This window comes from Caenorhabditis remanei, chromosome I (genome assembly GCF_010183535.1).
Source record: "Caenorhabditis remanei strain PX506 chromosome I, whole genome shotgun sequence".
Classification (NCBI taxonomy): Eukaryota; Metazoa; Nematoda; class Chromadorea; order Rhabditida; family Rhabditidae; genus Caenorhabditis; species Caenorhabditis remanei.
The window spans coordinates 15,739,525-15,766,405 of NC_071328.1; the positions used below are offsets into that span (position 1 = coordinate 15,739,525).

At 38.9% G+C, this 26,881-nt stretch overlaps 3 protein-coding genes across 3 annotated transcripts; 2 read left to right on the forward strand and 1 right to left on the reverse strand.

Moving 5' to 3' along the window:
• Positions 1-587: 587 nt before the first annotated feature.
• GCK72_003356 (uncharacterized protein) lies at positions 588-9,267 on the forward strand (the record flags this gene model as incomplete). Its single annotated transcript, XM_053723998.1, has 14 exons — positions 588-696; positions 742-941; positions 987-1,557; positions 1,783-2,032; positions 3,099-3,220; positions 4,812-5,011; positions 5,057-5,632; positions 5,729-5,867; positions 5,923-6,193; positions 7,212-7,305; positions 7,358-7,591; positions 8,805-8,940; positions 8,989-9,181; positions 9,231-9,267. 14 exons carry the CDS (start codon positions 588-590, stop codon positions 9,265-9,267), a joined length of 3,132 nt encoding a protein of 1,043 aa, XP_053592643.1.
• Positions 9,268-11,020: 1,753 nt separating this feature from the next.
• Positions 11,021-12,256, reverse strand: GCK72_003357 (uncharacterized protein; the record flags this gene model as incomplete). The annotated part of the gene is made up of 2 exons (XM_053723999.1): positions 11,021-11,642; positions 12,177-12,256. The coding sequence occupies 2 exons, from the start codon at positions 12,254-12,256 to the stop codon at positions 11,021-11,023; spliced, it is 702 nt and encodes a 233-aa protein (XP_053592644.1).
• Positions 12,257-21,381: 9,125 nt separating this feature from the next.
• On the forward strand, positions 21,382-24,046 carry GCK72_003358 (uncharacterized protein; the record flags this gene model as incomplete). Its single annotated transcript, XM_053724000.1, has 7 exons — positions 21,382-21,468; positions 22,011-22,124; positions 22,172-22,321; positions 23,038-23,142; positions 23,189-23,338; positions 23,826-23,939; positions 23,987-24,046. The coding sequence occupies 7 exons, from the start codon at positions 21,382-21,384 to the stop codon at positions 24,044-24,046; spliced, it is 780 nt and encodes a 259-aa protein (XP_053592645.1).
• Positions 24,047-26,881: the final 2,835 nt, after the last annotated feature.

Genomic DNA, 26,881 nt, shown 5'->3' on the forward strand with positions numbered 1-26,881 from the left:
GCTCGCGCCGGATGAAAATGACATCTTTTTCCAATTGCAGAATTCCCGTTCTCCTGGAGCCTTGGTGGAAGAGTTTTATTACTGCGCGGCCGTGTAGTCCTCTCGGACAAGACTATTTCTTCTTTTTTTCGTTATTTTTTCAATAAACTTTTCTGTTTCGCAAAAAAAACCTACGAAAATATGTTGGAAAAATTGAGAAAACGAGGAATTTCTATTTTCGTAAAATAAATTGAACAAAAACACGAAAATTTACTGGAAAAACTGAACAAACATCTTCAAACGTCCTTATCTCAAAGTGGGCGGAACTACAAAAAAACTTTGAATTGCTAAAATCGGCTGGGGTACCTTTGGCGCTATAATCGGCTGGGGTGCCTCCGGCGCTGGAATTAACTGGGGTGCCTGCGGAGCTATTGGATCTCAAATTCCACCAGAATCTCGATCGAAAATCACCCGATTCCTGTTCAATAGTTCAAACCAATACCTCATTAGTATTCCCTCCCCCACTCTTTCAATAAATTATCATATCGATACAATAGATCAGTCGATCAGAACTCATTCTTTCCATTATCAGTGGCCTCACCACCGCTATGAAGATTCCTCTTCCTCTTCATCTTCTTCTATTCTTCTCATTAATACACTTCTCAAATGGATGTCTTAAAATAAATATCCTTCCGCCTACGACTACTCTGGCTCCAAGTAAGTTGTTTCCTTTATGATATACCTGAAATACAATAATTCCAGATACCTGTCACTGTGAAGCCCTCCCCTTAAACAGCACAACCATTCAAGCCTACATCCAACCGAGTAATCCATTCTATCTCGTTCTCTCCACTGCTACATTATCCGCTCCAACTGTTTCATTCGATGAGTGCAGTGTAATGATGTGGTGTGATGGAGACTATAGTTTAGTTGTGTTCGATGACACTTCCCTTGGAAAAATAGTGAGTTATTCGGGGAATTTAAAGAGATTCCAAATTCATTTCCAGTTCGGCGCCTATCCTGCAAACGGGTTCTGTGATGCAGAGAGTCAGGAGTGGTTGGTGGATACAAGGGAGGGATTGGGGTTGACTAGGTTTAATCAGTTATATGGAATATGTTTTATTGCTCCGACTACTCCAAGTACCACATCCTCTACAGTAACCACTCCTAGTACACCAAGCACCACAAGATCGTCCACTACAGTATCTTCTACAGTAACCACACCACGACCTACAACTACAACTCCTGCTCCAACTAGTACAACTAATCCAAGTACTACAAGATTGTCATCGTCCACTACAGTATCTTCTACAGTAACCACTCCAACTACTCCTTCCACAACTTCTCCATCTACAACTACATCTACTACAGTAACCTCCACCACATTAATCTGTGACTGTGAATACGTGGCACTTGATAGATTCACTATCCGTAACTACATCTCTTCGGATAATCTTTTCTACAACGACTTGACCTCGGAAAATGTTGTCCTTCCGATAGCGACTAATGAGAGTTGCTCCGTGACGATGACATGTCCTACAGGTTACAGTATGCTAGTGTTTGACAGGACTAATTTGGGTAAGTTGGTAAGTATTTTGAATGGAATTCAGGACTTCTTAATTTTGTTGAATATAGTTCCCAGGGACATTTGCTAGTGGAGATTGTGAAATTATTCATGTTGATGTTGGCAAAAAATGGAAAGTGGATGTAGGCTCAACTCGGATAAAGTTCGACCAATTTTATGGAACCTGCATTGCTAGTGGTAATTCTTTGAAGTGAAACCTTCGTAATGAGATTCTTCAGAGTCGGAGAATACTCACAACGTCTCAACATCTACAACACATACAACCACCACCAACTCGGAATGCACTCCGACATCGCGGTCAACTTTTGTATACGCATATTCTAACGATAAATTCGCAAATGAGTTCCACAGAATTTGGCCGCCTAGAAACCAAAGCCGAGATTTCTCTGATAGAATGTATTCAATGTACGCAACTATTCGGTTTGACACTGTTGCGGAAGATGAAATTCAATACCATACAACTTGGGAGTGAGTATTGAATTTTGAAAAGTTTGTAACCTTTGTTACCTTGCTAGGGATCTTACAACATCATCGGTCCATCTTCCTGACCGATCTCTAGGTTTCAACAACTCAGATGCCGGTAGTGATGTCTTGAAGATGATTGAAGTTTGAAAATTTGAAGATAGTCTCACGCTACTTTCCGTTTTCAGAAGTTTCTTGACAATACTCAATCACCAGTCTGCAACTCAGTAATTATCATTCACTTTTTTCGATATCCAAATGAAGTCGACATTGACCAATTAGTTGAAAAGATTCGTTATCACCATGTGACACTCTACATGTTTATGGACAATAATCCATATATAGTTCTTGGTCGTTCCCCGCAAACTTTGCACAACCTTGCAACGAGAACGAACGGAATGGTCATAATTAACATCTCTGTTGCACAGGTAAGTTCTTTTATTCAGATTGTGCAATCAACTAACTAGGAAAGGTCATGGAGTGAAAATATGGAGCGTGATCTATATTGTTGGAAAGCAAAGAAAACACTGATTCCACATATGGGTGCCTGCGGCGCTAGAATCGGCTGTGGTGCCTGCGGCACATATACCGCCGGAATGGTGCCGGAATCCGTGTGATTTCAGTTTTCCAACAATATAGGTCACGTCTCATATCTTTACACTGACTCGGTGGTCTACCCTAGTAACTCAAAATGAGCTAAAATGAGTCCTCATTCCGTCCCTTTTCCTCTCTAACCCACGTTTTCAGATTGAACCCACTTATCTGTTCTACGCAGCAAATCCAAAAGTTTCCGGCCGAGGTACAATTGAACTACCGAGATTACAAGTTCCTGTAGGGAATTACACCATGCGAGTAACAGTTCAGGATCATCGTAAGCTGAAGAAATGGGGAAGCGACAAATAATAGATCAGTTACAGTTCCTCTGGATATGTTTCATAATTTCACAATTTCTGGAAATGGAATACATCCTTCTCCTATCAGAATAACTGCTATCCAATCTCTAGATGATTATGCCGACATACTCATAGTATAAAAAAAATTGTGTGATTCCAAAAAAATTAATATTGTTCAGTGGAACAGGAACTATGCTGCAATCAGAATTGCCGTCGTTAGCAACAACAGCAATTTATTTCTGCAGTATGATTATTCAACGGAGGGCACTCAGGTTATGCATATTCGAGTCGTTGGCAGCACGTGAGTTATTGAGCGCCAAGTACTAGAATACAAACTTTATTTTCAGAACAACACCTTACTCCTGGCCCGTTTATAGTGATTAAATTGGTCTGCCGAAAGAAAACTACGTTTGGTTTCTCGAATAAATGTTTTATTGAAGTTTTAAAAAAATTATTTAATTCCGGTCAACTCATTTCAGAGTATGGAAATGAGTAGAACACTTTTCAGAGCTCCAGTCCTGGCAAGAATAGCTTGAGTCAGTTTCTTGGGAAATTTGGCTTTGAAAATCGATAAAAAATAATTATTGGACTAAAATCATGCAAAACTTCGGCTCAGTTCGTTGCAACTCGGAACTTCTGGTGCTCGGATCTCGAACAGCGTCGAAATATTCGGATCGGCTAAACAGTCAAAAAACTGATCAAGATTGCAGAAGATTTATATACAATTCGAAAGCTCGCGTTTTTCTTGATATTGATATTGATATTTATTTAACTATTTAAATCTACAATAAGAGTCACAGGAAATTGCACACAAAACAAGAAAAAAAGATAGGTTTTACATTTTGCTATGTATGATACGTTCTATTGAAGTAATAATATAACATATAAATAGATAATCAATGATTTGAAAAAGGACAAAGCTAGTTTTAAAAAAATTATATTGTATGTGTTGTTGGTTTTTTCAGTTTTATATTTTCTTGACTTTTTTCATAATTTTTGTAGTATTCCATTGAAAACATTGAAAACATGACCGAAGTCGAATTTCTAGGACAGCGAAATGTTTCAATTGTTTTGTCGCATTTTTTCAGCTGGTTTCAGAAGGAAAGCCGCTGAAAATAATTATTTCAACATAAAAGATCATTAATAGTAATTTAAAATAAAAAAGATATATAAAAGACAATTGGGCGTTGTCTGTTTGTCTGAGGCGATGTCCGCAGCTGTTTTGGAAAGAGAAGTGAAACTGAGCCAGCGGGCAAAACCAAACTGGCGCGCTTTGGACAACGACCGCCGCTTTAGACCACTCGGCCATGCGGGCACATTCGAAAGTTAATGACAACGTGAATGAAGAGAGACCAGCCGGCTCAACCGCCGAAGGCGGGGGAGACAGGCTGGTTTAAAATAAAAAAGATACAACTTAATTTTACACTTTTGAACAAATTATACAAAAAATTTAAGAGTTGGTTTTGGGGCGGAGCTTAAATTGAGAACATTCTAAATAGCATGCTTATCAAGGCCCGAATCGGCTGGGGTGCCTGCAGCGCAAGAACCTACTGGGGGGCCTGCGGCGCTAGAATCGGATCTCAAATTTCCCCAGAATCTCGATCGATAATCACCCAATCTCTGTTCAATAGTTCAAACCAATACCTCATTAGTATTCTCCCCCACTCTGTCAGTAAATTATCATATCGATACAATAGATCAGTCGATCAGAACTCATTCTTTCCATTATCAGTGGTCTCACCCCCCGCTATGAAGATCCCTATTCCTCTTCTTCTATTTTTCTCCTTAATACACTTCTCAGATGGATGTCTTAAAATAAATAACCTTCTGCCTACGACTACTCTGGCGCCAAGTAAGTTGTTTCCTTTATGACATACGGAAATAAGTTTCAGATGCTTGTCGCTGTGAAGCCCTCCCTCTGAACAGCACAACCATCCATGCCTATATCCAACCGAGTAATCCATTCTATCTCGTTCTCTCCACTGCTACATTATCCGCTCCAACTGTTTCGATCGATGAGTGTAGTGTAATGATGTGGTGTGATGGAGACTATAGTTTAGTGGTATTCGATGACACTTTCCTTGGAAAAATAGTGAGTTATTCGGGGGAATTTAAGAGATTCCAAATTCATTTCCAGTTCGGCGCATATCCTGCAAATGGGTTCTGTGATGCAGAGAGTCAGGAGTGGTTGGTGGATACAAGGGATGGATTGGGGCTGACTAGGTTCAATCAGTTATATGGAATATGCTTTATTGCTCCGACTACTCCAAGTACCACATCCTCTACAGTAACCACTCCTAGTACACCAAGCACCACAAGATCGTCCACTACATCATCTTCTACAGTAACCACGCCAACCACTGCAACAACAACTCCTGTTCCAACTAGTACAACTAGTCCAAGCACTACAAGATTGTCATCGTCCACTACAGTATCTTCTACAGTAACCACTGCCACCACTCCTTCCACAACTTCTCAAGCTACAACTACAACTACAGTAACCTCCACCCAATCAATCTGCAACTGTGAATACGTGGCACTTGATAGATTCACTATCCGTAACTACATCTCTTCGGATAACCTGTTCTACAACGATTTGACCTCTGAAACTGTTGCCCTTCCGACAGTGACTAATGAAAGTTGCTCTGTCAAAATGACCTGTCCGACAGGTTACAGTATGCTAGTGTTTGACAGGACTAATTTGGCGAAGTTGGTAAGTTTTTTGACTGGAATTTAGGATTTCTTCATTTTTGTTGAATGTAGTTCTCAGAGTAACGTGCCGGTGACACGTATCCATTAAATATTTCAGTTCGGAACTCCATCTGCCAGTGGACAATGTGATGCGACAAGTAACAAATGGAAGGTTGACACTGGTTCCCGTGTAAAACTCACAACTTTTAATCAGATGTATGGAATCTGTATTTTCAATGAGGACATGAATGTGAATTGTAAGCTTTTCAAAACAATTTTTAATTATAATAACTATGTAAATGGTTCCAATAGATACTCTTCCTTCAACACTCGTTTCTTCCACAACCACCACGCCGCATAGTTTACCAACTACCACTACAGTAAGAAATGAATGCAATGAGACATCAGTGACCACTCTGGTGGTTGCTTATTCAAATGATATCCCAGTAGACGATTTCACTACACTTTGGGAATACTTTGATATGATTAAAGTGGAGGAAAATTTCGACGAGTATATTGCGTTCGCGAATATTCGATTCGATACTGTAAACGAAGACGTCATGCAATACCATAAATCTTGGGAGTGAGTTTTGAAATAACTATACTTAAGCCGGCTCGTAACTCACTTCAAACTGAGTTTTATGACCTGAAAATATACCAAAATTTAGGTCTCAGTGAGATATATGTCTCTGATATAAAACGGACTGGATATATAACGGACCGGAGTTATTCTTGTACCTAAGATGCCATTTTCGTTCGAAGCGCAACTTTTTGAGCTATTTTACTACAAAGTTTACACGTAATTCAATGTTTTCTGATAGACAAGCTTTCGGATGAAGTTGGAATGATTTTGGGTTGAACTTTATGTAAAATGATCAATTTCTAGTGACAATCCGAAAAAAGTTGCAGTTTTTGATATATTTAGGTTGATTTTTGTACGTTTTTCACGTTTTTTTTTTCAAAATTATCAATTTCTCACTGAGACCAGGGTTCGGCATTGTTTGAGTTGTCAAATAATTTATTTCACCGAATAATGTTTGAAACTTTTTCTCAAACATTCAAACAATTTCAAACAAATTACATTTTTGTAGTTTGCAGTGCTCCCCTGGCTCCGCCCACTTTTTAGATATGCACCTTTAAAGATAGCTGTTTCAACAAGATCCTCTCCTCCTTCTCCTCCAACAATTTTTGCGCTGAAGGCGCCCCAGCCGATTCTAGCGCCGAAGGCACCCCAGTCGATTCTAGCGCCGCAGGCACCCCAGCCGGTTCTAGCGCCATAAGCACCCTAGACGATTTTAGCACTGCAGGCACCGCAGGCGCCCAAAACTGTTATAGATAAGGATTCTAGCGCCACAGCCATACCAGGACACTTTTGCGCCGTAATCGCGCCAGATCATGGATTATAGCGCCGCAGGCATATTTAAAAGGGGAAAAGTGTCAGCCTAATCCGTTATGTGGATCCGTGACATAGAACTCACCAAGATCTACATTTTGGTATATTTTTCTGCTTATAAAACTCAGTTTGAAGCGAGTTACGAGCCGGTCCGGGGGACAAGTATAGAATTTACCATTGGCATCTATCATTATTAATTCTTATTCAGGGAAATGGGTGTGTCTATTATGGAACGACTTCCTGATCCATCTCTTGGTTTCAAAGACGTGGAGACCGGAAGTGATGTTTTGAAGATGATCGATGTTTGAGCTGTTCCCCTTATAAAATTTGCCATTTTCAGAATTTTTTTTTCAGAATTTCGCCAGCAGCACTCAATCACCTGTATGCCGTGCCAAAATGTATATATTCGTTTCACGTCATCAAACCGAGAAGGACATCGACAAACTAGTTGAGAAGTTACGTTATCATCACATTGCTCCGTATCTTTTTGTTTTGAAATCGTCAACTGGAGGTTTTTACCCGGAGACTTTGTATGATCTTGCGACCAGGACTAACGGACTGTGCGAATATTCTGATATCTACAACAGTGTATGGCTCTATTCCAGTTTAGATGTCCTTTGAAAACTCGAACGTCCCTTAAAACGTTTGAATGTCCCAAAAAAACATTTAAATTTCCCAAACACATTTAAATGTTCCAAAAAATACTTATATGTCCCAAAACACATTTAAATGTTTCAAAACACATTTAAATGTCCCAAAAACTATTTAAATGTCACAAAATGCTTGAACGTCCCAAAAAAAAATGTTCATGTCCCCAAAAAATATTCAAATGTCCCAAAAATTTTAAATTTTCCAAAAAATACTTAAATGTCCCAAAACACATTTAAATGTTTCAAAACATATTTAAATGTCCACAAAAACATTTAAAGGTCCCAAAAAATTTAAAAGTCCCAAAAAATACTTAAATATCCCAAAAAATTTAACTGTCCCAAAAATACTTAAAATGTTCCATACACATTTAAATGTCCACAAAAACATTTAAAGGTCCCAAAAAATTTAAATGTCCCAAAAAATACTTAAATATCCCAAAAAATTTAACTGTCCCAAAAATACTTAAAATGTTCCATACACATTTAAATGTCCACAAAAACATTTAAAGGTCCCAAAAAATTTAAATGTCCCAAAAAATACTTAAATATCCCAAAAAATTTAACTGTCCCAAAAATACTTAAAATGTTCCATACACATTTAAATGTCCACAAAAACATTTAAAGGTCCCAAAAAATTTAAATGTCCCAAAAAATACTTAAATATCCCAAAAAATTTAAATGTCCCAAAACACATTTAAATGTTTCAAAACATATTTAAATGTCCACAAAAACATTTAAAGGTCCCAAAAAATTTAAAAGTCCCAAAAAATACTTAAATGTCCCAAAAAAATTTAAATGTCCAAAAAAACATTTAAATGTCCCAAAAATGCTTGAATGTCCCAAAAAATATTTCAATGTCCCAAAAATGCTTGAACGTCCCATAAAATGTTTAGACTTCCTCCTACACTAAAAGTCGCTGAAAATGTACATGAGACATCTAACTATTTTTTGGGACGTCTAAATATTCAAATCCAATTTTTGGGAATTCAAAGGATGTCTAAACATTTTATGGGACGTTTAAAGGTTTTTTTGTGACGATTAAATGTTTTTTTGGGATATTCGAGTTTTCAAATGGCATCTAAACTGAAATAGAGCCCATCGTATTTCAACAATTGGGTGATTTCTTCTATTCACAAATTTTCTATTTTCAGGCTCGCCTATTCCCATCTCTGAGACTATTTCACGCTACTAATGTGGTAGTTCCCGGCGGAACCGGTAGTTTCGTTCGTTTGTTTCCACGATTTATTGAAGAAGTGTATTTCTTGATCATTTCGGTTCAGGATTATGGTATTACAGAGATTACCCTGAAATACGCCAAAATAATCCAATTTTCAGTCCCGATTAACTCATTCAAAATTTTGAACGCAACATGGGATAACTCGGTGCCACTTTTACAAAAAACACAAAGTGTACCTAATGTTTATGGAATATGGTTCATGCCGGAGAAAAATTCTACCCAATTGAGATTTGATTACGATTATACGGGCAATACATCAACAGTTGTGCATATTCGAGTATATCAGTATACGTCAGTTTACGGTAGTTAAAAACTAATCAAAGCAAGTAACAATTTTCAGCGGATATCCCCCTGAGTGGCCTGCTTATACGGATTAATGTCGAGGGTCGGTTGTGAGCAAAATTTATATGTTTAAATATATATTAAAGTTATCCCGGAAAAAAAATTGCATTTTTACACAAAAAAACCAGAGAAAAAAACAAATATACAAGACAGGATGTACATACATGTGACTATTTAAGATATGTATATTGTGTTGTATTTGATCTTACGATAGATGAGTAATTATATAACATATAAGGAGATAATCGATGACTTGAAAGGTAACTTCATTTTCATATCGTAAGAATGTTTTATTCACCGCTCAGATCGGGTACCTGGCCGTAGAAAGTCCTAGAAATTTCACATTGGTATCTTATGTACAGTGCTGGTTTTTGGGGGCGGAGCTTAAAATGGAAAACAGTCTGAATATTTGTCAAGGCCCAGCCGATTCCAGCGCCGCAGGCACCCCAGTCGATTCTAGCGCCACAGGCTCCCCAGACGATTCTAGCGCCACAGGCACCCCAGCCGATTTTAGCGCCGCAGGCACCCCAGACGATTCTAGCGCCACAGGCACCCCAGCCGATTTTAGCGCCGCAGGCACCCCAGACGATTCTAGCGCCGCAGGCACCCCAGTCGATTCTAGCGCCACAGGCACCCCAGCCGATTTTAGCGCCGCAGGCACCCCAGACGATTCTAGCGCCGCAGGCACCCCAGACGATTCTAGCGCCACAGGCACCCCAGCCGATTTTAGCGCCGCAGGCACCCCAGCCGATTTTAGCGCCGCAGGCACCCCAGACGATTCTAGCGCCACAGGCACCCCAGCCGATTTTAGAGCCGCAGGCACCCCAGACGATTCTAGCGCCACAGGCACCCTAGCCGATTCTAGCGCCACAGGCACCCCAGCCGATTCTAGCGCCGCAGGCACCCCAGCCGATTCTAGCGCCGCAGGCACCCCAACCGCGCTACAAACCTAGCATAATGTTTTCAAAATTGAGCACAAAAATACATCCTGTCAAAAGTTACACTGACCACAATACACTGACAAAGTTACACTGACAAAATTTACACTGACAAATTACACTGACCTCATCTTTAAAGTCGCAAATCTTTAAAAAGGTGTAATTACCGATATTTGGTCAGTGTATCAACAAAGTTCGACAATTTCCCTCAATTACAGTTAACAATCGCGTAAAAATAAGAATAAAAAATGTAGATCTTTGTTTAAGCCGGGCCTTTACAAGCATGCTAAATAGAGAATTCTATCTATGTTGTCACTAACAAAGACCTCCCACAGATGAAGATATATGCACTGACTCCATCGACTCTCCAAATCTCGTAGGAATCATTGGGCTTGTATACAACAATGCTGAAATAAGAGAAATTCAGCTACAGATGTTTTCAGTGGAAAATGACCAACATTGACAGTGTATTTCGGTGTCACCTTATTGTCCGACAAACTTAAGTTTATATAGGTTGGACAGAGCAAAAATTGCACATCATTTTTGTAGTTGACCATTTTTTTGTAGGGACACAACCAGGAAAGTTACAGATTGTTAAAGGAAAGAGCTCGGAAATTTATGCATCAGTCGGTTTCAGGGAGAAATGACTTTGACAACCTGTAACTTTCTACATAGTGTCCCTACAAAAAAATGGTCAATTACAAAAATGATGTGCTATTTTTGCTCTGTTCAGCCCATACAAAATTGAGTTTATCGGACAATCGGGTAACACCGAAATACACTTTTTTTCGCTAAAACAGTCATAACCTTTTGAGCGGTACTGTAGCTACCGTAACCCATAAGTCAGAACTTACTCTTCTCTGCCAACCTTTACTCTATTCTTCATCTCTTCTATCAACTCGTTGAATATCGTTTGTAGATCAAATTTTCCCTCCAACTGAAACTCCTTAAATTTCCAATTTGATACCATCCAATTCCTAAAGAACTTCTTCAGCTCCTCAGTGCTCTTGGGTACTCGAAGGATTTCAATTGTTTTGCAATCCATTATTTCTTCCGAGAACTCCCAAAAGAGCCCACAAGACCGCATTCGAAATTTGTCAATTTGTTGTCCAGTGCTCCGGATGATAGAGTTTATTTCTTGTTGAGAAGCCTTGTAAAACTTCATTTCTGTCAAATCAATTTCGAAAATATCCTTCAAAAAGTTCAAAGTTTTTCGAAATGCTTCACAGACATCCGTGTGATTAAAAATCGCCCATCTTTCCTCATAGCTCAGCACCATTTCTTCTGGAATTTCCTCCATTTCCTCGCAAATCTTGAGCAACATTAAAGACGACATCATTCCGTTACTCCCAGACAAATAGAATAGGTAATACGGGGGGCGTTCTTGTGTAAACGCTGTTTTCACACGTTGGTATCTGGTGATTTGACGGACAATGATTCCGGATTTTCGGGAGGTTTGGTAGAGGGCGATTCTGGAAAAAATGGATGTAAAAAATGAAAATTGAAATTAATTAGAGCGCACTCATCAAGGGTGCCTGCGGCGCTAGAATAGGCTGGGGTGCCTGCGGCGCTAGAATCGGCTGGGGTGCCTGTGGCGCTAGAATCGGCTGGGGCGCCTGCGGCGCTAGAATCGGCTGGGGCGCCTGCGGCGCTAGAATCGGCTGGTGCGCCTTCGCCGCGAAAATGATGAGGGGGTGGGGGGGGAGGAGAGGATCTTATTGAAACAGCTATCTTTAAAGGCGCGCATCTAAAAAGTGGGCGGAGCAAGCAAAACACAAACAAATGTAAAATTATAGATAAAAACCTGGGCTACATTTTTGTTGTTGACAATTTTTTGATAGCTCCGCCTACTTTTCAGATATGCGCCTTTAAAGGCGGGAGAGGGAAAGCGCGCGCTTAAAAGCCTCTCGTTCTTTAAAGTTGCATATCTCAAAAGTGGGCGGAGCTATCAAAAAAGTGTCAACTACAAAAATAGAGCTCTTGTTTTGATCTACACAATAACTTACATTTCCACAGGTGGCATCAATTTCAACACTTCTCTGAATACGACTTGAGGAAGTCGTTGAATAGGAAAACCTTTTAGCATTGTTTTTTAATAGAATAGACAAACGAACACAAAATGGGGAAAAGGAGGTAAATGAGGGGTGGGGTCATTTTGTCATACCACTTGTCCGGATTATGTAATTAGCCTAATTAGTATGCGGGCCCGCCTGAATATCTAGATAGGATCTACCTTCTGGAGGGGGAATAAGAGGGACAGCTGCTCTTACGGGACTAATTAGTAGGTAAAAGCGACACATGGGCAATTATCTCAAACAAGATTCCTATCTAGGCAAAAATTCATTCGAGAAGATTCTAGGCCACGTGACGTCATCGGTCAGTCGGATTACCGTGATTTTTGTATAACTGTTCAGATTTTTTGTTGTAGCAGAGGGCACTGTAGCAATATTATCTCGTGACTGTTGCTGTAAAAGCTGCGTATAATGACAAATGAAGAAAAGTAAAAATTTAATATGTTTATTGGTGAACAAATGAAAAAAACCAATTATCTAGATTTAAATTGCAGATACAGATAATGCTTTGTACTTGTCGGTCATTGCCTGAAGATTTTGATCCGAAACATCGTGTGAGAATATAATTTTTTTCGGAAATCAATTCTATAACTGAAATTTATATAAAAATAAGTCCCCTGGCCTAGGATCCGTCACCTCGGCCACAGTGGTATCGCAACACGAATCGACACAAAATTTTATTGAATTTTTCAATTTTCAATCGGTTTTTTTCTATTGGTTTTTTTCTAAACAATGAAAATTTTTGTCAATATTTAAGACTGTGACAAAGTTTAGAAAATTACACTTTTCTATTGTAGTAATTTTTTTCAAACGATTATACCCCTCTCCCGATGCTACAGTACTCCCCCAATCTGGAATGTAACATTTTTTCAAACTACAGTACCTCTTCTTACGATCCTACAGTTTCCCTGATCCCGAATTTCGGATCTTCTCAAACTACAGTACCCCCCGATCTGGAATGTAACATTTTTTCAAACTACAGTACCCCTTCTTACAATCCTAAAGTTTCCTTGAATCTAACATATTTTAGTCAGTAAGGGATCGCCATTTGGATATCTCTCTCTCTCTCTTTCTCTCTCTATTTTTTTCTCCCCAAACATACATCTGAAACTATTCTAGAATTTCTTGTATCCTTTCTTAGGATTACTCTGTCATTTTGGATTAAAAAATTTATTTATCCCACATTTCAGAAAATCAGATTTCATCAAAACTTAGCAACAATCAGATTGACGTTTTACAACAAATCAAATAATTTCAGTTACTTTTGAGTTACAAGAAAAGAAGCAAATTAGGAGACAGATAATTGATTCAGATAAAACAGAAAAAGAACGATCAATTAGATCAGGTGGGAATCTCGTTTAAAGAACAATCAAATGGTTGTTACGGTGGAACTGTGCCAATATTGTAACTTTTAATAATGACAATGGAAGAAAAGTAAAAATTTAATATATTTATTAAAATGAAGATCCTGTTGATATATCTTTTTTTAGCTTCATCTCGCCTCCTTGCTTCAAATTTTTCCTCATCATCAGCCTCATCTAGCACTCTCATACTGCATGCATGATTACATGGGCATCTGCAATGAGTTAAATTTAAAAAAAAACTATTAATATTTAAAATTAGCTTTGAAAGGACACAACTTACTCCGCGCCACAAACGAAGAGCATTGTATTGGTTCATCATGTTCGGCCATCACATTTTTTCCGCTTTTTCTATCCATTTTTTGTCTCATTCGGAAGTAAGCCACAGCCTGTAAACAAAATGAGTATAATATCAAAAAATAAGTTGGTGGCCTAGTAATCCGACGTTTGAAAAAGTTAGTCCCCCGTCCAAATTTTTGCGGTTTTTTGACCATTTTTTAGCTTTTTTCTCATAAAAAACGTTTTTGCACAATTTTCCTTTTGAAACAGCAAGAAAAGTTGGTGGGCCAGTGATGGCCTAGAAATCCGAGTTTTGAAAAAGTTAGTCCCCCGGTCAAAAATAGCCCATAATCACCAAATTAGGCCGAATGGCTGGTAAATTCGAATTCAGTTTCAAAAGATCTTTGAAATGAGTATAATATCGAAAAATAAGTTGGCGGCCTAGAAATCCAAATTTTGAAAAAGTTAGTCCCCCGTTCTAATTTCATTGTTTTCGCGGTTTTTTGACCATTTTTCAGCTTTTTTCTCATAAAAAAGTTTTTGCACGACTTTCCTAACAGCAAGAAAAGTTAGTGGGCGAGTAATGGCCTAGAAATCCGAATTTCGGAAAAGTTAGTCCCCCGGTCAAAAATAGCCCATAATCACCAAATTAGGCCGAATGGCTGGTAAATTCGAATTCAGTTTCAAAAGATCTTTGAAATGAGTATAATATCGAAAAATAAGTTGGTGGCCTAGAAATCCAAATTTTGAAAAAGTTAGTCCCCTGTCCAAGTTTCGTTGTTTTTGCTCTTTTTCTGCGATTTTTCACTATTTTCGATACTTTTGAATAGCTTACGCTTGGTATAATCTTTAAAACACCATGGCCTAGAAATCCGAATTTCGGAAAGGTTAGTCTCTTACGATTTCCCACGAAACCTTCGTTGTTCCGTTCCATCCATTCTAAGCGTCTTCTGTCGGCTGGTTGCCACTGCAAACGAAGTGTCCCTCCAAGTTTGAACTGAGCCTGACGCAGCACGCGTGGAACTGTTTTCGACACTCCCGGCACTTGATCTTGATCTGCATATAAGAATTTTTGAGAAACATCGGGAAAATTCGGTGGAAATGTGTAGTTTTTGAGCTGAAAATCGATGAAACTAGGTTCAAAAATGGCTTAAAATCAAACAATTAAGCCAGGAGACTGGAAAATTCGGATTCAGCGTGAAAAAATCTAGAAATCCAAAGTTTGAAAAAGTTAGTCCCCCGACCGAATTCCGTTGTTTTTACTATTCTTCAGCGATTTTTTTTTCCGTTTTTGTAAAATTCCCTCACCGTCAAAAGGATTATCAAGAATACGACTTGATGCGATACCCGTTCCTCGACGTTCAGCAAATGTTCGAGATCTATCTGTTCAATATGACAATTAATTCTCGTTCCCCCCATTTTTCCCCATACCTTCGGACTTAATATCTTGCTTTCCTCTTATTTCGCCCTCCTACCAGGTCTTTAGCCTCGTGAGGGGCATGATCCGGACTCCTGTTTAATTTGCATGATTTATATTCCAGTCAATAAATAAATTAAATAAACTTCCAAGCATCCTCCTTTTCTCGTGGAATTTCTGCAATAAAAAATTTCTAGTAATTTGAGACTGAAATCTTGATTTTTTGACTGAAATTGGAATAAAGGGTTAAATCGTCTTCAATTAGTTACACTGATCATACATCAAATATGGACAGTGTATTAATTTTGTCAGTGTAACATTTAGTGCAATCGCTCATCTTTAAAGGCGTATATCTCAAAAGTGGGCGGAGCTATCAAAAAGTTGTCAACTGCAAAATGAAGATCTGACTTTGCGCTACAAAACTAGTATAAACTTTTTAAAATTGAGCAAAAAAATAAATCGTGGCACACTGTCAAATGTTACACTGACCAAAATACAGTGACCAAATTACACTGACAAAGTCATCTTTAAAGGCACAGATCTTTAAAAATCAACAAAATTCGACTATTTCCCTTAATTACAGATAAAAATTGTGGAAAATTTTAATAATTATTCTAGTAAAATAAATAAAAATTACCAAAAAGCGATCCAGGAACATCTCATACCAATAAATATAATTTAGCTGAAAAAAATTTTTGAATCAATTGAAATCAATCAAATAAAACTCACAATTCACAAAAAATCAATAATATCCATAGCTGTCGACCGAACCATTCAGTAGGTAGTCTTAGGTTTAGTTACCCTGAAAGTTGAAAAAGATTGATATTCAAAAAATTCAAAGAGAAAAACGATAAAAGTTGGAGATGAGGAAAACGAAACGACTGTCATTCGCATAGGTCACCACAATCTCTCTTTTGTTTTTCTCTGTTTCTCTAATCTATTTTCTACAGTATCCATTTCATTGCACCGGCGTTTTCTCTGTTTCTCTCCACTCTTAACACTATTTCTCCTCTTTTTGGGAGAGCCACGAGGAGAAGAAGGGCCATCAGAGGAAGACAACAGAATAATATGGTCTTCTTGGACGCCTTCGGCGCACAATATATAGATGCGAGAGGGAGGAAGATGAGAGACGCAGAGGCGTACTTTTGGCAGCATAACTTTGAAGCGTTATATCTCAAAAGTGGGCGGAGCTAGTGAAAAATTGTTAACAGCAAAAACCAAGATCAGAGTGTGATCTATGTTTTTGTAGTTGACAACTTTTCGATTGCTCCACCCATTTTTGAGGTATGCGCCTTTAAAGTATGACAGCGCTCTCTCTCTCTCTCTCTCTGTTTCAATAGAACGTTCTCGATAGATTAGTCACAAGGCGAATTGTTGATTTTTTGGAGGGGTAGATGACGTTCGCTGGCATCCCCCTTGTTCTGCCTCTCACAAACTGAAGAGAAATAGTGTGGAAAGAGGAGAGACGCAGATGACAATAGACCTGTGTGGTGATCTATGCAAGGACAGTCGTTTCGTTTTCCTCATTTCATTTTTCTCCAATTTTTATCGATTTTCTCTTCGAATTTTACTCTAATCAATATGTTTTAACTTTTAGGGTAACTAAACCGAGACTACCTACTGAATGGTTCGGTCGACAGCTATGGATATTATTGATTTTTTGTGAATTGTGAGTTTTATTTGATTGATTTTAACTAATTAAACACTTTTTTTGCAGCTAAGTTATATTATTGAGTATCAGGAGACGTGGAAATGAGAAATCTTGATCCGACAAAAAAACACTGTGGACAAAAATGGAAAACCCATTATTTTTGAAGAAGAAGACATCAGGAACGATTAAACTGTCGTTGGTGATATCTTGAGTAAGTTTTTAGAGTGATTATTCATAATTTTGAAAAAAAGACAGTGTTTTTTCAGCATCACCAACCAGAGCTCAGTCGATGTATGAAAATCAACCATCTACAAGTGAAGCACATCATTTGTCTTTCGATAATAATGTCCCGAGTACTTCAGTGCAAAATCGGAAAAAAACAGGTTCGTAAAATTTGATATTTTGAAAAAAAAAACCGGAAAAATCGCCGAAAAACAGCAAAAACAACGAAATTTGTACGGGGACTAACTTTTCCAATGTTTGCATTTCTAGGCCCTCAACCTTTTTTTTTTTGATATTATACTCATCTCAATGCTCTTTTTAAACTAAATCCGAAATTTCAGTCTCCTGGCCTAATTTTGTGATTTTAGGCCAGTTTTGTTTCCGGGGGACTAGCTTTCCTAATTTCGGATTTCTAGGCCATCAACCTATTTTTCGCTATTATAATTATTTCGAAGCTCTTTTCACGCCGAATCCAAATTTTCCAGTCTCCTGGCCTGTTGACCATTTTTGAACATAGTTTCATCGATTTTCAGCTCAAAAGCCACTATTTCTGCTGAATTTTCGCTCATTTCCACCAAATTTTCCCGATTATCCCCGCCAACCATTTTTGCGCCGAAGGCACCCTAGCCGATTCTAGCGCCGAAGGCGCTCCAGACCATTCTAGCGCCGCAGGCACCCCAGGCGATTTCTGCGCCGCAGGCACCCCAGAAGATTCTAGCACCGTCGGCACATTTAAAGCTACTTGGTCAGTGAAGTTCAGGATCCGTGTACACCGCAGCCCATAGTAATGCTGGGAGCCCCAAACTTTAAAGGGATATCTCATATCTCAAAAATGGGAGGAGCTATCAAAAAGTTGTCAACTACAAAAATGTAGCCCTAGCCTTGATATGTTTCAAAAAATAAATTGTAAGCTAGTAAACCAAAATCTGGCTCCGTCACGAGCATTCAAAAAAACACCCATTCTAAGTACATAATTTCCAGGCGCATCATTTGACGTTCCAAACCATACTTTATTTTGAAAAAATGTATTCTAAATGATAAAATAATAAATTTTTTGTTTTCCAGTAAGAAGACATGGGGCGCCTCAGACGCGTTTTCTCACTGCAACATTATTGGTGAATAATTTGAAGCTATTTTGACTTGGTGACTAAAAAAAAGGAATAGTCATTTTCTTCCAACAAAATAGTTTTTGAAACTTCAACATTTCAGGAGAATAGCAGATCTAAAACGTCACTATCAAGTTCACTTCAAAAAAGCACCCAAAGAGTTTGTAACAATCCACTCTCCACTGCAGTTGCGATTGAAAATGAAGAGGTTTATTTTGAAAAAAATGTTTTCTAAATGATAAAATAATAAAGTTTTGTTTTCCAGGAAGACGGCATGCAAAGAGGAAACGCGACACCTGAACTGCTTCAAAAGATCAAAATTTGAAGAAGAAATCGATTGTCTTCACCAACCTGAATATGAAACGGGGCAATATCATTGCCCTGAAGAACGCTGCAACATTATTGGTGAATAATTTGAAGAAAATTTTCTAATTTCAATTTTTGCGTCATACTACTCAGAAATTATTTTATTTATGTTATTTTTGTTATATCTTCTTTTTGTGTCTTACCGCTTTTTAGAAAAATACTTGTAATTCCACGATAGTTTTTTCTTAATGCTCTCAAAAAAAAGTACAACATTGAGTCCTCCCGTATTAAATCAGACACAAAAAACTGGTTGAGATATAGTTTTTGGTCATTTTTAGGGTGCCTGGGGTGCCTGCGGCGCAAGAATCGGCTGGGGTGCCTGTCGCGTTTGCAAGTCTTCGGTCTTGTTGTATTTTCGAATCACAAAGTTACAGTACCTCAAATTGTAGTTTTTTTTTTCAAAATTCAAAAAAACTTTAAAAACGCATATCTCAAAAGTGGGCGGAGCTACTAAAATATAGTAAACTGTAAAAATAAAGAATAACTCTCGCGCTACATTTTTGCAGTTGACACCTTCTTGATAGCTGCGCCCACTTCTGAGATATACACCTTTAAAGATGCCTGCGGTGCTAGAATTGATGAGCTGGCACTTTTTATTGGCGAAAATGGGATTGATAATTACAGTATACTAAAATTAAGGCATGACTATATAGTGCATGTTCTGAGCTACGTTTTTGTAGTTGTCACTTTTTCAATAGCTCCGCCCACTTTTGAGATATGCGCCTTTAAATATACCTGTTTCAACAAAATCCTCTACTCCCTCCTCGCTATCAAAACCGTTTTTGCGCCGAAGGCACCCCAGACGATTCTTGCGCCGCAGGCGCCCCAGCCGATTCTAGCGCCGCAGGCACCCCAGACGATCCTAGCGCCGCAGGCGCTCCAGCCAATTTTAGCGCCGCAGGCACCCCAGCCGATCCTAGCGCCGAAGGCACACCGGACGATCATAGCGCCGCAGGCACCCCAGGCAATTTTAGCGTCTCAGGCACCCCAGACGATTCTAGCGCCGCAGGCACCCCAGCCGATCCTAGCGCCGCAGGCACTCCAGCCGATTCTATATAACGATTCTAGCGCCGCAGGCATCTGATACATGGTCATTGTATTTTGGTCACTGTAGTGCTAGCAGTAGTCCGCCCCTTCTACAGGTTAAGAACACTAACACAAAGAGGACAAGCACCTTCTTTCTCATTACGTCACCCAACAACCTATTCGAAACAAAATAGCACTAATGATCAAGAGACAACAGACATTCCGACCTTTGTGAGTAACAGAAGGTGCTAACGGACCCTGTCTGCGTCTCTCTGTTTACTCTCTCTCTCTCTGGCAAAAAGTGTCCAAAAGTGACACAACTTGTCAGTATTCCCCCATCGGTCGCTTACTAGTATACCCCTTTTATTTTTCTTTTTTAAGGTTTCTTAATTATTCAATTTTTTTTCATTTTTCAGGGTAATTAAACCAAGACTACCTACTGGTTGGTTTGGTCGACAACTATGGATATTTGATTCTTTTTGAATTGTGAGTTTTATTTAATTAAAGATTTTAATTAATTCAACTATTCTTTGCAGCTGAGTTATATTCTTTTGGTAGGGGGATCGGCTGTTCGGTAAGTTTTTGCTTATTTTTCAAAATTAGAGATATACGCCTTTAAAAATGACGTCAGTGTAACATTTGCCACGAATTATTTATCTGCTCAATTTTGAAACGTTCATGCTAGTTTTGTAGATCAAAACCAGCGTTACATTTTTGTAATTGACCACTTTTCGATAGCTTCGCCCACTTTTGAGATATGCGCCATTAAAGACAGTAGTGTCTCGCTTCTCCTTCTCTCTCGTCTTCCTAGGTGCCTATCTTTGAAGACGAATATCTCAAAAATGGGCGGAGTTACCAAAAAAGTTCTCACCACAAAAATGTAACCCTAGACTTGGTCTACATACTGACTGTAAAAAATTTTAAATTTGACAAAATCTCTCATAGCTACAGTACTTTGAAAAATAACTTTTTTTCAAAGTTCAAAAATGTTAAAATTTTTAAAGGCGTATATCTCAAAAGTTGGCGGAGCTATCAAAAAATTGTCAACTACAAAAATGTAGCCCTATGCTGTGTTCTGTAATCTTTTTTTTTCTGTGTTCTGTAATCTTTTTTCCAGACATTCCAGATATGAAATGCAATTTAAAAAAAAAAAACATACAATCTCTTCTTTTTTAGTCCTTGCTCCCTTCATTTTTGAAAACGAAAAAATTGATTTTCAGATGCGTAAGGATTCAAGGAAAGCAATCATACGAAGGGAAGCGGATTAATTAAGAAAAAGAAGAAAACGTGAACAGGCTAAACTGGAAAGAATCCGGAGTACGTTCCGTTTCATTTTGGGGGTTTTCGGATCTTTACTACAAATATTTGTTTCCACCACCTTCTTTCCCAATGGGTAGCAGGAATGGCGGAGGGAAAAAAAGTGGTCGGGGCTTAAAAATATGTCCAAAAAAGTTTTTTTGCTTTGCCGCTTGCAACTCTGTTCAAACTTTATATTTTTTGATATTTTTTTTAGCTGCTTAGCTAATAACTTTTTCTTGCTTTTTGTCAAATTGCATACTTCTGGAGTCAAAAAGAGTCGAGTTGTGCTCAAAAATATCCCCGCCGGGAGGCGGGGGACGCTAGTCCCGCAAAAAATCAAAACCTACAAAGACATATATTTAAATAGAATTCAATTTGAGTTTTTTCAGAAACACAAAAACCAATTCGGGACATGAATGAGGAAGAGCACAGGTTATACATGAGGAAAATGAAAGAACGTAGCCGGCAGAAGAAAAAGGATCTCATTGCACAGAAAAAGGTAATTGAAGCTATTTCTAAGTTTGAAAAGCCGAAAAAATGAACGATTTTGAACGATTTTTTAAAGGAATTTCTCAAATAAATAACGTAAAAATTCGATTTTAGACTGTTTTGAGCTGAAAATATCATCAAAAGTTTGAATATCAGAGCTTTTGGGTATTTTTAAGGAAAAATTTGGGAAAAATTGACTCTACAATTTCAAACAAATAACATTTTTATGACGGGTATTCTTTTCAAATAAATCATAACTTTTAAGAAAAAGTTCAAATCTTTATTACTAATTATCTTCAACAGAGTATGTCTGTCGATTTAGCTGTTGAAAACCATAACTCCGCCCGAAGTGGAACGATTTCTATAAAATCTAAATAAATTGGTTGGAAAATTCCCTTAGATGATGCACAAAATGTTTTTTTTTCAAAAATCTCAAATTTGACGAATTCTGGAAGCTAAATTGTGTTACGAGGGGACTAACCTGAAGTGTCCTGAGATTAAAGACAGGGATCCGGTAAAAAATGTTTGCGGAAAAAATATTTTGTTACTCAGATCGAGGAACCCGCACAAACACCACCTGTCCAGTTTCAACGTTCCCGACAAGGAACTCCGTATCCAAATTGGAGTGATGAGGACGACCGAGTCCCAGAATATGCAGATGAAAAGGTTAGTTTTTAGGTTACAAATTCAAACTAATTGCATTTTTATCACAGATGGTTGTTGACGGCGCCGAGCAACAGTCTGATTCAGAATATGAAGAATTTGCTTTGGAAGAAGCAAATGAGCGTTCACCTCTGCCACCAACCGAGGGCTCATCCGGATGTTCCGGAAACCGCATTTCCGCTTGCTCCCATGAAGTCTCGGTAAGTCATTATATTTTCTACAATCATTTTGATCAGTAGGAAACAACTGTTTTAGTATCTGTTGGGTTAGACACGACCGTCACATACTCTAAAACTAATCTAGCAAACGTTTCACAAAGCAATAAAAGTAACCTGACGTTGGTGCTACAAAAAGTTTAAAGTCAAGCATTGGGGTTTGTCGGCTTAGGACTTACTGAAGGAAGTGAGGATTTTTAAATCATCGGCGAACTGCATCGCCCTTACTGTTCTAGGAAGAGTAGTGGCAATTTCGTTTACAAAAATACAGGAACGTGGTGGAGAAACGACCGCCTCTTAAGGTGCCCCACAGCTTACTTTTTTTTGAAGAAAAATCGTCCTCAATTTTTACTCGGAAGGTTCTGTTTGTCTAGAAATAATTAATCCAGTTCAGTAGGTGAGCATTGACATTGAATTGGGTATCTATCAGCAAAATATTGATACTCACTCAATCAAATGCCCTACTATAATCATAAAATATCATGTTTACTTGTTTGCTCTCTTCTATTAAAGAAGTGCAAAAAATATCACATTTGACGCCTTCTGGAAATGATGACGTTTTTTGCGCTGATTTGCGTTAAGACTAGGCTTGGAGAGTTCTCGTTTTTCGCTTGATAAGTATACCATAGTCAGCTTCTAAGGAAAAAGATAGGGATTGAGTAAAAAACCGGTTTCTAAATAGAAAATATTTTGTTATATAGATCGAGGAACCAGTACAATCTTCATCTGGTCATCTTCTCGGATCCCGCCAAAGAACTTCTGATTCAAATGGAATGGAGAAAAGTCCAGAACATGGTGATGAGCTGGTTAGTATTAGGCTACAATTCCAAACAAATAACACTTTTATCACAGATGATTGTTGACGAAGAACCGAATGCTCCAGAATATTCCTCAGAAGGACTTGCTTTGGAAAAAGCAAATGAGCTTCCTCCTCTGCCACCAACCGAGGGTTCATCTGGATGTTCCGGAAGCCGCATTTCTGCTCGCTCACCTGAAATCTCGGTAAGTCATTTTATCTTTTTACAATCAGTAGGAAACAACAGTTTCAATATCTGTTGAGTTGAAAACGACCGTCACATACTCAAAAACTCTAACGCAATAGTTTCACAAAGAAATAAAAGCAACCTGACCCAATAGCTACAAAATTATTCAAATATATAGAGTAAATTGCGAAATTTGCATTTTTGATCGCAGTGCGCCAGTCATTGAGTATGAAACCGAGATCTTTAACTGTTAATTCCCGGTTTATTGACTCGTTTTGGATCCGATATTCTACTTTGGCTAAATTTTTCCAAGCTTGGTGAGTTTTGTGAACTCATATTTGGCACCTTCTGGAAACGATGACGTTTTTTGCGCTGATTTGCTTTAAGACCAGGCTTGGAGAGTTCTGTGAACTCGTTTTTCGCTCGATAAGTTTACCAGAGTCAGTTTCCAAAGAAAATTATAGGAATCCGGTAAAGAAACAATTAAAAAAGGTATTTTGTTACAGGCCGAGGAACCTGCACAATCTCCACCTGAGCAATTACCCAGTTCCCACCAAGGAACTCCAAACTCAAACAGAATGGAGTACGAAGAGCAAGGCTCAGAATATGCAGATGAACAGGTTGGTTTATAGGCAACAATTTCAAAGAAATTGCATTTTTATCACAGGTGCTTATCAACGGCACCGAAGAACCAAATGCTCCAGAGTATGCTGCAGAAGCATGTTGAGAGGGCAACGAAATAGCGGTCGGAGACTGATGCCTCTCAAGGAGAAATAAGAAATCATCCCAAAATAAAGTGTAAACGGCATAAATTGTGAGTGTAAGCGGATAAGCGGTGTAACGAAAGAACGCAAGTAATCAGTGACCCATTTATTTAACCTTTTCTTCTCGGAATTCTCCTCGAAGTATAACAAAATAGAGAGAAAGTGTAATTTAAGATAATTTGGAGAGCGTCGTGTCCAGAAGAGGAGTAAAGACGACGAAAATGGACGACGAACGCGGCGGGAACTGAAACGGCGGGAAAAAGAGACTAAAAGTCCCAAAAACCGGATAAAGTATATTTGGCCTAGACTCTAACGCGCGCTCGGTACAGATGGCACAGAAAAGGTATAGTGCTGAGATCTGACCACCTCAACAACTCTTTCGGCGGGACGTACAAGGTAAAACTGTACGGAGACGGTCGGCGAACCGACCGTCATCAACCGAACGAACGAGACGAACTGAACTCTGGCCTAAAAAGATTAGACTGAGCAAGAAGCGTCGCGGACACGCGACGCGACCGCGCGCGCGTGACGACATTAGCGTCACGGCGAAAATAGTGTGAGAATGGAGAGGAATTGGGTTTGTTGGAGCGCATTTGCGGAGTTTTGAGTCTTTAGGGCGGTAATTTGAATAAGAATAATTTATAATAATTTAATATAAACCAGATAACTGGAAATAACGATGATAATTGTAACATTGTTAATAAACAGATTGAATAAAAGGTAATTAAAGGCTCCGATGGTCCTAGTTTTGTGGGCAAAACCAGAGGGGACCGTCGGATTGCCTTTGGTAGCCAAGTAAGGGGGTAACCAAAGGGGGAACCTTGGCTACACTCCCGGGGGGAGGGGACGGCGGGCTCCTGCAGTTCAGCAAGTTTGACGCAGTTAGTGAGCAAGTCTGTAGCTGTTTGCGAGAGAAGTATGCTCTCACTCAGCCCGACGGCCACTACAAAAGTATAGCATCGGCGGGATTTCCCTCAACCTCCAGTCTTGACTGGTGTAATTCACAATCTGCATCATCGAGATTCTTGAGTTGATCGGTGTTTGGGTTCAGTGGTGGTGAATAATTGAATAATTTTTGATAAGTTTTAGTAATAGCTTTTAGATTCTGTTATAGATTGGCTGATCTTGTGACTTTTCTGGCATATCTCATGTGTTTATCTTTTAGAACGGCGGGAGTTGGCAATTCTTTAAGACGATTGTTCTGTGCGTTATCTGTGCTATCCTCCGCTGCGGTATTTAGGCGGTTCAGTGGATTTAATTCCAGCGGAATCAGTTGACAGAATGCACGCGAATCTACATTGCCTAGCATTAGACAATCTCAAGGCGAAATTGTCCGTCACGTTCACACAGATGATGATTGCCGATGACCAATTGTGCCTTTTTTAGAATCTTTTTTCAATGATGACCACCTGTCCAACGGCGGGACGCAATGGCGACAGCCGTTTTTTCTGTATGCTCTCTGGACGGAAGATATCGATCAGATTTTTCGTACCAGTCAGATAGCTTGATGCGACTTGTTCAGATAGGTTTGTATGATAACCTTTGTACTCGAGTAAAGAGTATCTGATGTGTATACGTCGGCAAGAGGTACAATCTTGACTTTAAAGAGGGTAAAATCTTTTGATAATGGAGCAGTTTTTCTTTTGGACAGTTGTATTGTGGAATCAAATTGGGTTAATTAGTATGAATTTGTACAATTTATACAATGTATCGATATAAGTGCTCTTTGAGTACTTTGTGATTTAAATTTTGTCAAAGTTTCATACTTGATATCCGATGGGAATTATAGCTTTGAGATTCACAGCCTTTTTGCTTCTCGTTGTTGCTGAGCAATCTGTCTGTTTTATATCAGTTGATTGATAAATCAGACTTGGTGGGCTGTTTCATCGTATGGCTTGCCCATGATAGGATTTTTAGTATTTTATTGAACTTTGAATGTTGTTAATACAATTTTAAATAATTTTATGAGAGAATTGTGTTGCTGTAAGGGTAGTAGTTGATGCCTACAGTCTTGACTGTTTCGGCGGGACTGGATCGAGCTTTATTATTCGAGCTCAATGGGCAGTTACTGAGGTTAGACGACTGTTACTATCAAGAATTATTGTTGTGTCAACCAGTCCGTGTGATTTCGTAAAGGGATCTTGTATTGCTGAAAATGAAGTGACAATTGGTGGTCTCTCACCCAAGACATTGTAGGCATAACAGACTACCGCACAGTTGTCATGTGACGCACTGCTAGACATATGCGAGAGTTGTTCGGAAAATTCGTTTCCGTCGTAAGCTGTCTAGGGATGACGATCACTCTGTCTGTGAAGGTGCTACGCAGAGCTCTCCCATACGGGTAGCAGCTCATTTGGGATGAGACTCTTCCAATTACTGTCATTACTTCAAGCTGGATGTAAGCGATCACCAGACTAGTGAGATCAACATGTACAGTTTGACATTTTCAGCAACTTTGGAAGCAGCTTCTCTGTTTTTAGATGTTTGCTTTGTTAGAATTTTGCTCTTCTTCCGAGTTTTTCCATAAGTACTGTGACCATGTTTTTTGAGATGTTGCATATGTGAACCATCGGCGGGAATAGGGAGCCTTGGTGACGTTGTACGATCTTTGCGACGGAGTCTATGCCAGTGATCTTCCGAGTAGGAAAAAGTATCGCGGCACTGAACTTTTTTCATTCTTTTCACCGTGTTTTTATGGCACTACACAGGTTGCGACTTGCGATCTTGGTCAATCATTGGATCATTGTGGAGCCTTGAATATCTATTTACAAGACTTGGCTTGACCACGATCATGATGT